Source organism: Trichosurus vulpecula, chromosome 3 (assembly GCF_011100635.1).
Source record: "Trichosurus vulpecula isolate mTriVul1 chromosome 3, mTriVul1.pri, whole genome shotgun sequence".
Classification (NCBI taxonomy): Eukaryota; Metazoa; Chordata; class Mammalia; order Diprotodontia; family Phalangeridae; genus Trichosurus; species Trichosurus vulpecula.
Window position 1 is genome coordinate 83503376 of NC_050575.1, and position 13401 is coordinate 83516776.

General features: G+C 35.2%; 1 protein-coding gene across 2 annotated transcripts in view; it reads right to left on the reverse strand.

Moving 5' to 3' along the window:
• Window positions 1–3600: 3600 nt before the first annotated feature.
• Window positions 3601–13401, reverse strand: part of LCP2 (lymphocyte cytosolic protein 2) — an 80538-nt gene continuing 70737 nt past the window's right edge. For both annotated transcript variants that reach the window (XM_036752980.1, XM_036752979.1), the window contains exons 18-21: window positions 11069–11163; window positions 9691–9768; window positions 6128–6283; window positions 3601–4234 (exon numbers count right to left, since the gene is read on the reverse strand). In XM_036752980.1, coding sequence (XP_036608875.1) covers window positions 4112–4234; window positions 6128–6283; window positions 9691–9768; window positions 11069–11163 — 452 coding nt within the window. In that variant the 3' untranslated portion in view covers window positions 3601–4111. The remainder of the gene's footprint in view (window positions 4235–6127; window positions 6284–9690; window positions 9769–11068; window positions 11164–13401) is intronic.

The following is a 13401-nucleotide window of genomic DNA, read 5'->3' on the forward strand; positions in this document are numbered from 1 at the left end:
AAAAGTTCCCTATGGAAAGCACATGCCTGGGAGTAAGTCCCGAGCCCAGTTGGACCTTGGAATTCCTGCAAGTATCAGCTCAGTCTGTTAGATGTGCAGTGCTGCTTCACTTCACCAGGTCCACTGACTAGAGCACTTGAGAGCCTGGTGGGACAGGTAGTGGGGGAGGTGGGGTGTGCTCCGGAAAGCCTGCAAGAGGGTGGGGGTGACCACCATCTCATCTGCCCAGAAACTTAGCCACTTTTTCATTTTTTTCAATTCCTTCATCCCACATGTGAGAGCTTACTTTAGCACTTCCTGGAGTAGATCGATGAACAATTTTATGCAGATATAAACTCTTGCACATCTCATCTCTCATTTCTTTCCCTACTTTGCACAGCTGAGAATGTGGATAAGGTTGCCAATGAGAAAGTGGTTACTAATAAAGGCATGCGAATGCTCAAAATCTTAAAAGTTATACAAATGTTGAAGATTGCCTGTAGCTATAAAACATCTATCCAGTAGGCAGTTGGTAGTATAAGAGTGGAGGTCAGGAGACAAAATGATATTTAGATCTGGTGATCATCTGCGCAGAGGTCATGGGTATAGCCATGGCAGTTGATTAGATTCCTGGGAGTGTATATAGAGAAGAGGGACTAGGATAAAGCCTTGAGATATAATAGAATGAACATAATTGGAATTTTAGTAGATTGCGGGTCTAGGATCTTCCAGTTTGCTTCATAATGATCCTGGAAAGCTTCAAGAATGTCACCTCTATTCCATGATAAGGAATCAGATTAGCACTTTATTTGCTGAAAGTACAATTTATCTTCAACTTGGTGAATAGATTTTGTGACATCATACTGAAGTTTGGTGGTAATTCTCATTGTTCTTTGGAACCATCTTTTAATAAATACTCTTCCATACTCTGATAACTTTTTTTAGATGGATCTGTCATCCCATGGGTACTCCTTCCAATCATACAATCCATTTACATCTCCTCATCTTGTTTGACTTTTGCTTTTGTCCCATGGAACCTCTATGAGAGATCCAGATCTATCCAAAGGATTAATAACCTTTGTTGTATCATGGACCCCTTTGTCAGTCTGGTCAAGCTTGGACTCCTCAGAGTAATGTTTTTAAATGTATTAAAATAAAATACATATGATTGCAAAGGAAATAGAGTATATTGAAATATACTTATCAAAATATATTTTAAGTTCACAGACCCCAGATTAAGAACTACTAAAACATTATGTAACAATCAGTCTTTTATTCTTTACATGACTAGCCCACCACCTCCTTTTCTGTTTATATGTCTTTCTGATGATGTGTTTTATATCACTTATCGCACACTGTAATTCCTTCATATCATAGTGCACCTTAATCATACTTATCATGCACTTCATTGTCCTTTGGTCACCTGCAACTTTAATTCCTTCAAGACTTTGGTATCCTCTGTTTTTTAGCCATAAACCATCACTGGAAGAATATTGATGTAAAAAACAAAAAACAACCAGACACACTTTTGTTTTAGGGGAGACACTGGACATCATTAAAAGCACTTAGAAACTTCCCAAATGCAATCTAGCCCTCTCCTCTTCCTATTCAGTTTTGGTCCTAGTTCATTGTGTATCTTCAAAGTCTTAAGACACACATACATATGTATGTGTGCATATGTATACTCACATATATACATGTACACATTTATACACACACACACATGTGTGTGTGTGTGTGTGTGTGTGTGTGTGTACACTGATGGAACAGTTTACTTTAGATAGTAGGCCTTCATTACCTCACTTTTCCTAGTATAAATAGTTAGGATGACCTCTTTTGAGATATAGATATATCATTTAGAAGGATCTACAGTGTTCTAGGACTTGATACAACTAACATATGTGATCTTACTACCTCTAAGGAATCCATCTTGAAACTACTCCACTCTAGACATTGGTCAGCATGTCTCCATGCACCTTGTTTGATATGAATAATTCTGGTCATCAAACAAATAATCTCTTTTCTTCAAGGTCTGCAATATGTTTTTAATATATTCATGGGAGAAACCTTGTCCAAGAAAAGTCTTTAAGATTTCAATTTTCTTTACCAAATTAAATGCATTTTTAATAGTCCCCAAAACAGTAGGATCTTGTATTCACTATACCTTTTGGTCAATTGTGTGATAGTAAAGAGGTGGTCTGCTTCAGAATATTGTTTGTGAAAGTCTGCCTATTTTCTTCTCACATCTCACATCTTCATTTAAAAACCCTTTATGTATATATGTATTCATGTGTACATGTTTATGTATATATACAAATATATGTATGTAAGTATATATACACACATATATACATATCTATAATTCTCAAAAAGAATTTTTAGTAATGAGAAAGTAGGCCTTTAGGTTGGCATCGTAGTAGAGTGGTTAGAGAGCTGGTCCAGGACAGAGTGCTCAACCCCTCAGGGTTCTAGGCAACTCTAAGACTATAAATTGCAGCGTAGTTTCCCATCAGCACTAGTAGAGGGAGATTCTATGTGGTAATTTCTCTCTAGCAATAAAATTACAGATCCAGGGGAAAATAATAATGTTAATAATGTAAGCAAGCTAAATTTCTAGGAAGGAAGATGGTATATTACAATTGGGAGGATTTTCTTAGAGAAATTTCTAAAATACTCCAAAAACTTTATAAAAAAGTATAGACATAAGGGATGTTTTTACTGCTTTAAAAGAGTCTTCATTAAATCCCCTGCAGCTGCTTTGCAATGAAATAACAGATAAAACTTCATATCAGTCACAACAGAAGCACAAATCATAGAACTATCATCAAAAATAAATATGTTTTTAAAGGTCCAATTTCCATAATGATAATATTTCTTTTTCTTTATATAATAGTTCACAGTATTAAAGCCTAGCTAGGGTATATCCTTCCTTCTCTTCCACTCTTCCTCTTCCCCTCCATATAGGCTAGTTCCTTTGCTAAAACCTAAGAAAGCTGTTCCCAAGACTTGATTTGCCTAAGAGGCTGAGTCTCAAACCACCTAGCTGTAGGTACAGCTTCCTGTTGGCCTCAGGTCAGGCATAACAAGGTTCTGCTACTGCCTGAGTCACCCACATCTCACCCAGTTAACTCCTGTTTCCATATGGAGGGAGAGGGGGCCAGATTTACCTGAGCTGAGTGCTATATTCATTATGATTATCCCTTTGATGCTAAATAAACCTCCCTTCATTAACTGTTGACTGACCTACAAGTGTCTCATTTTGTTCCAGACCTAAACTACCAGAGGACCAATCTGAGTCAGGCTGAGCCCATTATACACACCTTAAATGTTGAAAAGCCCTTGTTTTAATGAGAGCAGATACCACAATGGAAGGGAATACCTGATTCTTCATGAAGGATATGCTTGCAAAAAAGAATAACATACAACTTAGAATTCAGCCCACCCATTTTAGTTAGATAAGCAAAATATAGTTAATAATTTTAGAATTTTTTCCTTGGGTTTTTGAGCTTGAAATTTTCTATAAACCCAAGAAAATAGAATTATGGACCAAGCAATAGATGTTATACAAAAACAACAATATAAATTAAAAGAACAAATTCAGTCCGAACACAGGGAAAAAAGACACTTTTTTATCTTTTAACAACAAATGATCTATGTTTACAAACATTTGAAATTACTAATACAAATAGTTTAGTTTCAAATATTAATGATTGCTACATATTGACACAAGTTTTATCTATAATAGAAATCAATTTGTGACATAAACTTTTGACCTCTCAATGGAATTAAGTGTTAATGTTTGCTGGAAGTTATGTGTAAAATACACATTAAGTAGGTGTTCAAAAAAACTTATATGTAATCTGTATAAATTGAATTACTAGAGATCACTTGAAGTGTGAACATCATCATTCATGCAGTTTTAGAGATATTGAAGAATAATAAATAATTGGAAATCTCATCTGTAATAGACTTCCTTTCAAAAACATCTTTAAACGAAAGGAATAGAACCTCATTTCCAATAAAACTCAGGTTTTATGCTTAGTTTGAGGTCACTGTCCATGGGCTTGGTGGTAGTAGATCACCTTCCTGTGCTGACAGATGAAGAAGAGACTGATATTTGCTTGATAGTTTCCTAAGGATACCCTGCAGCATACGTTAACATGCACTGGTTTCTGGAGTCACGGTTTTTTCCATCAATAAGCAGAAGTGGCATTTTCCTGAAGTAGTCAATGATATCTGGCACTGACAAAAAATCCTGAGGGTTTAAAAACAGGGAAACATGTTCAGGATTAGAATTAATAGCATGAATTGAGGTAAAATGACTCCTTAGGCTTGGTGAGTACAAGTAATAGGGAACCTGTCACATTTGTGGTAATAATACTAATAGACTTCAGTTGAGCATTAAAATCTTAGCAGAGCATCTTAAGTAAATCTTATTTTCCCATAAATCTCCAACAAAACACTTGTAGTATACAAAAAAGAAATTACTTTTGAACCCTGCATAAGTTGTTAGTTTCCTTAAATCTTGTGGCCATTGTTGCTCATGATACAGATATTTATCATTTCTCCCTCAAAATATTGTTTTGGGTAAAGATAGATTGACTAGATATTGGGAGATCAGGTTTCTCAGCCTATATGTCTATTATCTGGACATATGACCTTAAGCAAATTATTTACCTTCTCTGTCTTAGTTTTCTCATCTTAGACTGGGGATAGTAATAGCTGTCTTATTATGTCTCTAAACATAATATTAAGTGACATTATATATATATATATATACATATATCAAAGAGCTTTGAAACTTATAATGCTTTATACGTAGTATAAGGTGCTACTATTACTATAATCAGTTTAATTTATAGTCTTAAAAAATTTTATAAGATTAGTTGTTTTTTTAGAATTTATTTCCATCATGTAGGATTGGACCTAACATACAGCTTCAATAACTTATTTATATAGTATTTTGCTATTATAAAGCATTTTTACAACATATTCTTTCATTTGATCCATACAAAAACCCTATGTTAAAGGTACAAAAGTATTATTGTCTCCATTTTGCAGCTAAAAAAATTGAGGCATAGATGTCTGAGTGGCATGACCAGTGTCACAGTGCTACTGAATGACTGAGCCAGGACTTGGTTCTTTGCCTTCTGACTCAGGTCTATTTTCCCCCATTATGCCATGCTATTCCTTGAAAAACATTTAGGTTATTTACACATTCATGTACTCAGATATTTGATAAAATTTTATTTGATGTCCATCTACATGACAATTACAAAAATGCTTCTGGGGAAAATTAATAATATTATCGGCATACCATTTTACATTCTGAAATTATTCACTGTTCTCAACTTTTGGAAAAGATTGTGATGTCTGGGGTGGGGAGGGAGAGAGCAGTTAGGTACTTTCTATGCAGGATAAGTCCAATATCTACAAATCCATCAATTCCTTTTTTTGCAAACAACTGATTGACAGAGGCACCAGATAGTTCTAGGTAGAACCAATCAAATGGTTCAGTAAAGAGTTAGGAAGACCTGAGTTCAAATCCCGATTCAGACTTGTACTACCTCTGTTACACTGGATAAGTCACCTAGTCTGTATCCTCATGAGTGAAATAATGGGGTTTGGACTCTGTGGCTTGTAACTTCCTTCCAGCTGTAATTCCACAGTCCTCTGATAAGTGACAAGCCTGGGAATTTTGGCCAGAGGAAAGGATAGGAAAAACCAGTTTGACAGTCTTAAGATAAACCCCCAAATGTTAGGAAAAACAAGCATCTTCATAACTACCTAATCAGCAATTTTGTCGTCATGCTGTATGTGCCCTTTTCCTAACTCTTCTACCAAAGTCTTTTAATGTGGCTTTGGTTTCTTTGTTTTTCAGGAAGGCCTAAAATCCTAGAAATTTGCAGTAGCATAACTATCAATTATAGAGATTGGTTAAAAAAAACAAAGAATATTTGTGTTTAGTAGCCCAATATCTGGCACATAGTAAGCATGTGCTTAATAAATGCTTTATCTAATCTAATATTTGACTTGCAGAATGAATTTCAAAGAATGTGTTAAGGATTTTGCATTTCATGATTCCATATCTATTTAATTTTTCCAGAAAATTAGTCAGAAAAGAAGTCATTTAAAAAATGTCCTTTACCTCTTTTCCTCGAAGCCCAGTTCCCAATAAGTAAACTTGATTTTCCTCATTGTAACGAATTTGAATGTTATACACTTTATTTTTGTACAACACCATGAGTACGTATGGGTTGGTAACTGTTTTCTTAGAGCTGTCTCTCACCAGGAAAGTGCCATCCTAAAAGGAAGTGTCAAAAGAAATTTTTATTATGATGTTAGGAATAGGTGTCAGTATTTCTGTGGCACTGATGTCAAGGAGCAAACATCTAGGATTCAGTAGAAGCTGTCAATAAAGAATTCACAAGGGAAATTCAGACTCCTGAACTGTAGGCAAAATCTCTACATTTTATGAGTTTCATTATTGGCTTCATCTACCCAATGAAAAATATATATGCACACAATTTCAGAGGGAATGGCAAAACCAGCTCCCTTGAAATCAGTTCACCAACAAGGACCCACTTTTAAAAATATTAGATTTAGCTGGGAGATGAGTGGATAGAGAGCCAAGAGGAAGCAGGAAACTGACACTTATTTCAACTACTAGGAATCATCTGATCTGAATCTAGCATTTTTATGGCATATTTGACTTTGTTTAGGTTTTTGGCAGGTAGAAATAAGCATCTATATCCTAGTAGGATTTAAAGAGGATGGCATCTCACAGGGACTCAGTTCAGTTGCTTTGACTTGCTGGTGTGAAGAAAAGGCATAGCTTTCTCATGGGGAAGATTTAAGAAATGTGTCATTCATTCCACAAACATTTATTAAGTACTAACTAGTTTCCAAGCACTGTCCTAGGGGCTGACAGAATACTAAGATACAACTATTTGTGTAGATATATATATATATTTTTATGCATAGGTATATCATAGTCCTTAAATCCAATGAAATTATAATCTCTTAAGGGAGCTTGCTACCTAATAGGTTTTTTTCGACCTCACTGGAAGGTTTTTTTTTATTTTTTTTGAATTTTTTTAAATTAAGATTTTTTATTTTTAGTTTACAACACTCAGTTCTGCATAATTTTGAATTCCAGATTTTCTCCCCCTCCCACACCCTCCCCGAGATGGCGTGGAATCCAATACATCTTCTACATATAACTTTGCATTAAACTTATCTACACAGTAGTCAAGTTGTAAAGAAAAATTATGACCAATGGAATGAATCATGAGAAAGAAGAAACAAAACTAAAAAAACAAAAACAAAAGAGGAGAAAAAAAAGGAAAAAAGAAGGAGAGCAAATAGTTTGCCTCAATCTGCATTCAGACTCCATAGTTCTTTCTCTGGATGTAGATAGCTCTCTCCATCACGGGTCCTTTGGAGTTGTCTTTAAACCTTGTATTGCTGAGAAGAGCCAAGTCTATCAAGGTTAGTCATCACAGAATCCATATATCTGTGGTTATGTATAATGTTCTCCTGCTTCTGCTCTGCTCCCTCAGCATTATACCATGTAGGTTTTTCCAGGTTATTATGAAGTCTGTATGTTCCCCATTTCTTATAGCACAATAGTATTCCATTACATTCATATACTACAACTTGTTCAGCCATTCCCCAACTGATGGGCAACCCCCTGATTTCTAATTCTTTGCTACCACAAAAAGAGCCGCTATAAATATTTTTGTACATATGGGTCCCTTTCTCATTTCTGTGATCTCTTTGAGGTATAGCCCTAGAAATGGTAATGCTGGGTCAAAGGGTATGCACATTTTTATAGCCCTTTGGGCATAGTTCCAAATTGCTCTCCAGAATGGCTGGATCAGGTCACAACTCCACCAGCAATGTAACAGTGTTCCAATTTTCCCACATCCTCTCCAGCATTTATCATTTTCCTGTTTTGTCATTTTAGCCAATCTGACAGGAGAGATTTGGTATCTAAAAGTTGTTTTGATTTGCATTTTTCTAATCAGTAGTGATTTAGAGCATGTTTTCATATGCCTATAGATATCTTTAATTTTTTCCTCTGAAAACTGCCTGTTCATATCCTTTGATCATTTCTCAATTGGGGAATGATTTGTATTCCTATAATTTTGGCTCAGTTCCCTGTATATTTTAGAGATGAGGCCTTTATCAGAGACACTAGTTGTAAAGATTTTCTCCCAATTTTCTGCTTCCCTCCTAATCTTTGTTGCATTGGCTTTGTTTATACAAAAACTTTTCAATTCAACATACTCAAAATTATCCATTTTGCATTTTGTAATGATCTCTATCTCTTGTTGTGTCATGAATTCTTTCCTTTCCCATAAATCTGATAGGTAAAGTATTCCTTGCCCTCCCAAATTGCTTATAGTATCAGTCTTTATTCCTAAATCATGAATCCATTTTGACTTTATTTTGGTATATGGTATAAGATATTGGTCTATGCCCAGTTTCTGCCCTACCACTTTCCAATTTTCCCAGCAGTTTTTGTGAAATAGTGAATTCTTAGTCCAGAAGCTGAATTCTTTAGGTTTATCAAATAGCGGATTGCTATAGTCATTAACTACTGCATCTTGTGTACCTAACCTATTCCACTGATCCACCACTCTGTTTCTTAGCCAGTACCAAGTAGTTTTGGTGACTACTGCTTTATATCTGGTTTTATATCTGGTATGGCTAGGCCACCTTCCCTAGCATTTCTTTTCATTAATTCCCTAGATATTCTGGACCTCTTGTTCTTCCATATTAATTTTGTTATTATTTCATCCAGCTCTGTAAAATAATTTTTGTTAGTTCAGTTGGCATGGCACTGAATAAGTAAATTAATTTAAGTAAATTTGTCATTTTTGTTATATTAGCTTGGCCTAACCACGAGCAATTGATGTTTTTCCACTTATTTAGATCTGACTTTATTTGTGTGAAAAGTGTTTTGTAATTATGTTCACATAGGCCCTGGGTTTGTCTTGGCAGGTAGACTTCCAAATATTTTATAGTGTCTAGAGTAATTTAAATGGAATTTCTCTTTCTATCTCTTGCTGTTGGGCTTTGTTAGTAATTGGTTTGGTCTGGTGCCTTGCGTGTGCCTTGGGGTTCCTGTACCTCTTAGTCTACTAGTAGCTTGTAACTCTCTTAAATCTGCTCAGATTCACTTTTTTAGAGGTATCTGAGAGAATTTGTGAGAGAGTCCCATAGTTCCTTCCTTTCACAGCACCATCTTGGCTCCACCCCACCCCCACCTAATAATTTATCAATAAAAAATGTTGTTGCATAGTGGTCATGTTGTCAAGAATTTGAGTAAGGTCAGGGTTACAAACAACAACTTTTTTTTTTTAATTATTCCTTAAGTCAAATGAGAGCTACTTTTTGTGAAGAGATCTAAAGTAAATATCATTCCGGAGAAGGGAATTGATGCCAGTTGGATTAGTCTATTTATTAGTCTATATCTGTATGCTCCCAATTGATAGTCAAATATAAATAATCAGTTTATTAAATGGAAAATAAATTAGTCAAACCAGTAGTTTTGACTGAAGTGACCTGGGAGTATTAGGTAAACACAGATTAGAATTATGCTTAATTTTCTATTTGTGTATACTTTTTCAAATTTTATCACAGCTAAAGGTGTGTTCACTCCTCCTCTCCCAACCCCATCCCTAGTAAATGTTATTACTGTACCTTGTTTATTTTCCTAAGAGCAGTTTCTGCTTCTGTTCGAGTAACATACGACACATACCAATCATTATTCATTGAGTTCTGAAAATTGTAAAAGAAAAATTTGCAGATGAATGAACTGTGCCGATATTGCTAATATAGCAGAGTGAAAAATTAGGAGTGTTTAAATGCTACTTGGTCCCACACAGCTTTATAGACATGAATCATCAAAAAATTCACTATAAATTGAAATGTTTTCTTTACAAAATGTGGAATTGTTTCATTTTTAGAAACATAGGATGAACCACTATCCTAAGGGACTGAGAGAGTACTAAGAGGCATATATATATATATATATATATATATATATATATTCATACACACATGTAGGTATGTATGTATGTATGTATATCATGGTCCCTATATCCAAGGAAATTTAGTCTCTTAGGGAAGCTTAGTTAATAAAATAATTTATCAGAGTTTCAAGAATTTGAATGTTTAACAGAATGCATTTCATTTATACTAACTTTCACCATGAAGACCATGAAAAATACAAATATGAATTAGTATTCACTTTATAAAGAACTTAGTAGTTGTTGTTGTTGAGTTGTTTTCAGTTGTATCTGACTCTTTGTGACCCCTTTTGGGGTTTTCTTGGCAAAGATACTAAAGTTGTGTGCCATTACCTTTTCTGTCTCACAAATGAGGAAACTGAGGCAAATAGGGTTAAGTGACTTGCCCAGGGTCACACAGCTAGTACATTTCTGAGGCCAAATTTGAAATCAGGTCTTCCTGGCTTCAAGCCCAGTGCTCTAGCCACTGCCCCACCTAGCTGCCCAGTATAGAACTTATAAGATCCTATTACTGACACATATACAATTATGTACACACAAGTGTGCCAGCAGAGAAAATGGAACTAGCATAAAGAAAAATTCCACTATGACAAGCCTGAAAATGTACAGAAACAGCAAATCGTTTTTCTTTTTTGGTGAGAGGCAACAGGGTTAGTTGCCTGTGTCAGAAGGGCTTTGTATTTACCAAAATTTGGCTGAAACTCAAAGGAGTCCAGATAGAGAAGAATTCATTTTTTTCCCTTCCGCAACTAGAATCCTTTGTTAATTTTTATTTTGTTTTATAAATTCACCCATGAAGTAATTTCAAGGCTGTAGAACAGTGGTACCAAACTCAAATAAAAACAGAGGCTACGGCTCACATTGATTTAGAAGACCATACACTAACATTATATTAATTCATATTGTTAAGTATTTTCCTATTTCATTTTACTCTGGTTCTGAGGACACTTGAAAGTGTTGCAGTGGGTGTCTGATAACTCTGTTATAGAAAATTAAAATGTTTTCAAAAGTAGTCATATGAAGAATGACTTGAGGGTCATTCTACCTACCTCTTCATCCCCAAGAGATGGTGGTGGTTGCCTAATTGGAATTGGCAAGGGTCTTCCGTCAGCTGGACCTCTAGACGGTGGTCTGTTGAGAGCCCCTTCAAAATTATAGATTAAAACTTAGCAAGATAGTCCATTTGCTATAACATTTTTAATACTTCTGTTAAATAATATTTTGTTTTTCTCAAATACCATTTAAACTGTTCTGATGAATATTCCAGGAGTCAGTGATAAAAAATATTTTATATAGTTCAGAAACCATAATATCTGCTTGGATGACACAGTGCAATTCTGCTTATCACAGAATGAAGAAAATTTAATCTCCAATGATCTTCCAGATGTGTATGTTTTAAAGCTACCAGTAATATATCATTTTGATTCCATGCAAATGAAGATTATGTAGCATTATTGAGGGAACTGGTCTTTTATATAATACCTAGTACAACTATAGATTTTTAAATGTTACAGTAGTAATAATGCAGTGATAATACTTACTAAAGCTATTTTTCATCATCGTATCCAAATAAAAGTTGTTAGCCAAAGCAGCATGGAATTATCTTTGACAGTGCGTTTCAAAAGCATTAGTTTTTATTCTGTTTTTTTCATAGCAAGGCTTCCATCTCATTCTTCTCTAAATGTATCAGTTAGGTGGATTAGTGGCTAGAACATTAGATGTGGAGTCAGGAAGACCTGGGTTCAGATCCCACCTCAGACACAACTAGCTGAGTAACCTCTGACAAGGCACTTAACTTCTGCATAATGATAGCACCTAGCGCTCAGGGTTGTTGGGAGGATAAAATGAGATAGTGTTTGTAAAGCATTTCCCAAACCTCCAAGCTCTATGTAAACGCTGTTCTTGTAATCATCATTACTGTTATTTTGTTGTTGTCAGCATCATTATCAAACGGGTCTATAATGACATGAAACCTTTGACAGCAGAACAAAAATAATAACATTTGCCATCCTTTACAAGGTCGTTGTGCAGATCAAATGAGATGACACTGGGCATTGCAGAAGTCTTAATGCCACTTTAAACTTTAATAGCTTAAAATGGCACTGAGACTTTTAAAATATCTCGTATTTATGAAAATCCTTTATGAATTACAAAGTGTCATAGAAATGTCAATTTTTCTAAACTTTCCTGGATGTTATTTTTAAAAATCCTATCTTGACAAACACCAACTAAAATGAGCACTTCCATATACACAGTCTAACAGAAAGAGATGGCTGAACATGAAACAGCACTCTCTGTCTTCAAGTCATGAATCTCTATTGTATTCAGCTCCTTTTCTCTATAAGTATATAATAAATTCAAAATGTTTCTTTCAAAGTTGTCCTGTACCTGCTTTCTGGCTTTCCTTCTGTCCTGTTCTTTTCTGTGATTTCAAAAACTCTTCTCTCTCCTCCTTTCCTCCCTTCCTTTTCCTTCTCCTCCTCCTCCTTTCCCTCCCTTCCCTATCCTTTTTTTCCCCTCCAGTACAGTAGGCAATGCTTTCCCATCTATAACCCCAGTAATCAGCACCATGCTTTGCATATAATGAGTACTTAATCAATGCTGTTTCATTTATTTATGAAAAAGGAGGAAATTTGGAACAAATATTCAAGCACAGAGATATTTGTAAGAATTGTCTCTATGGAATGTGAGAGATCAATTCGATAGTGATATTAGTTTCTTCTTAATGCAGATATAATGGGAGAGGATAATTAATGATGTGGATTACCTCAATATGGCAGATACATTTCAGAGTAACTTCATTTTTGTGATTTCCCCATTAGTATTTACTACATAGGACATCTCCCTCCTGTCTACCAATCTAAATCCTACCCCTCCTTAAAGAGGTTTAAGTACTACATTCACACAGAATTTTAGAATTGTACAGATCTTTAGAGATCATCTACTCCACTCCACTCCATCATTTTTTAGTAGCAGAAACTGAGGCACAGAGACATTAAGCTCCCTGTTCCTGCAGCCTACGATGCAGCATGGCCAGAGAGGCCAGAGAGGCCAGGTAAAATCTTCTGAAGCTGTCTGGATCTGCTCAGTGTTGTATTCCTATGTATAGCGAAAATTCGTGGCTATTCATGAAGGAAGCTTGTAATTTGTTGTAAATATGAAACTCCCATTTGGGTGACTTTTAGTATTACCAAAAAAAATTAAATCAGTTAATAAAAAAATGCCCAGGGTCATTCAAGTAGTAAGACTAGAACCCAGATCTTCTGACACCAGCCCTATATTTCTCCTTTTTTTCAGCTGCTAAAATACTTACAGGCAGTAACACACAAGCTAGTCATGCAATTCAATTACATTCAGAAAACAGTAAATGGGAGCAAGGTCC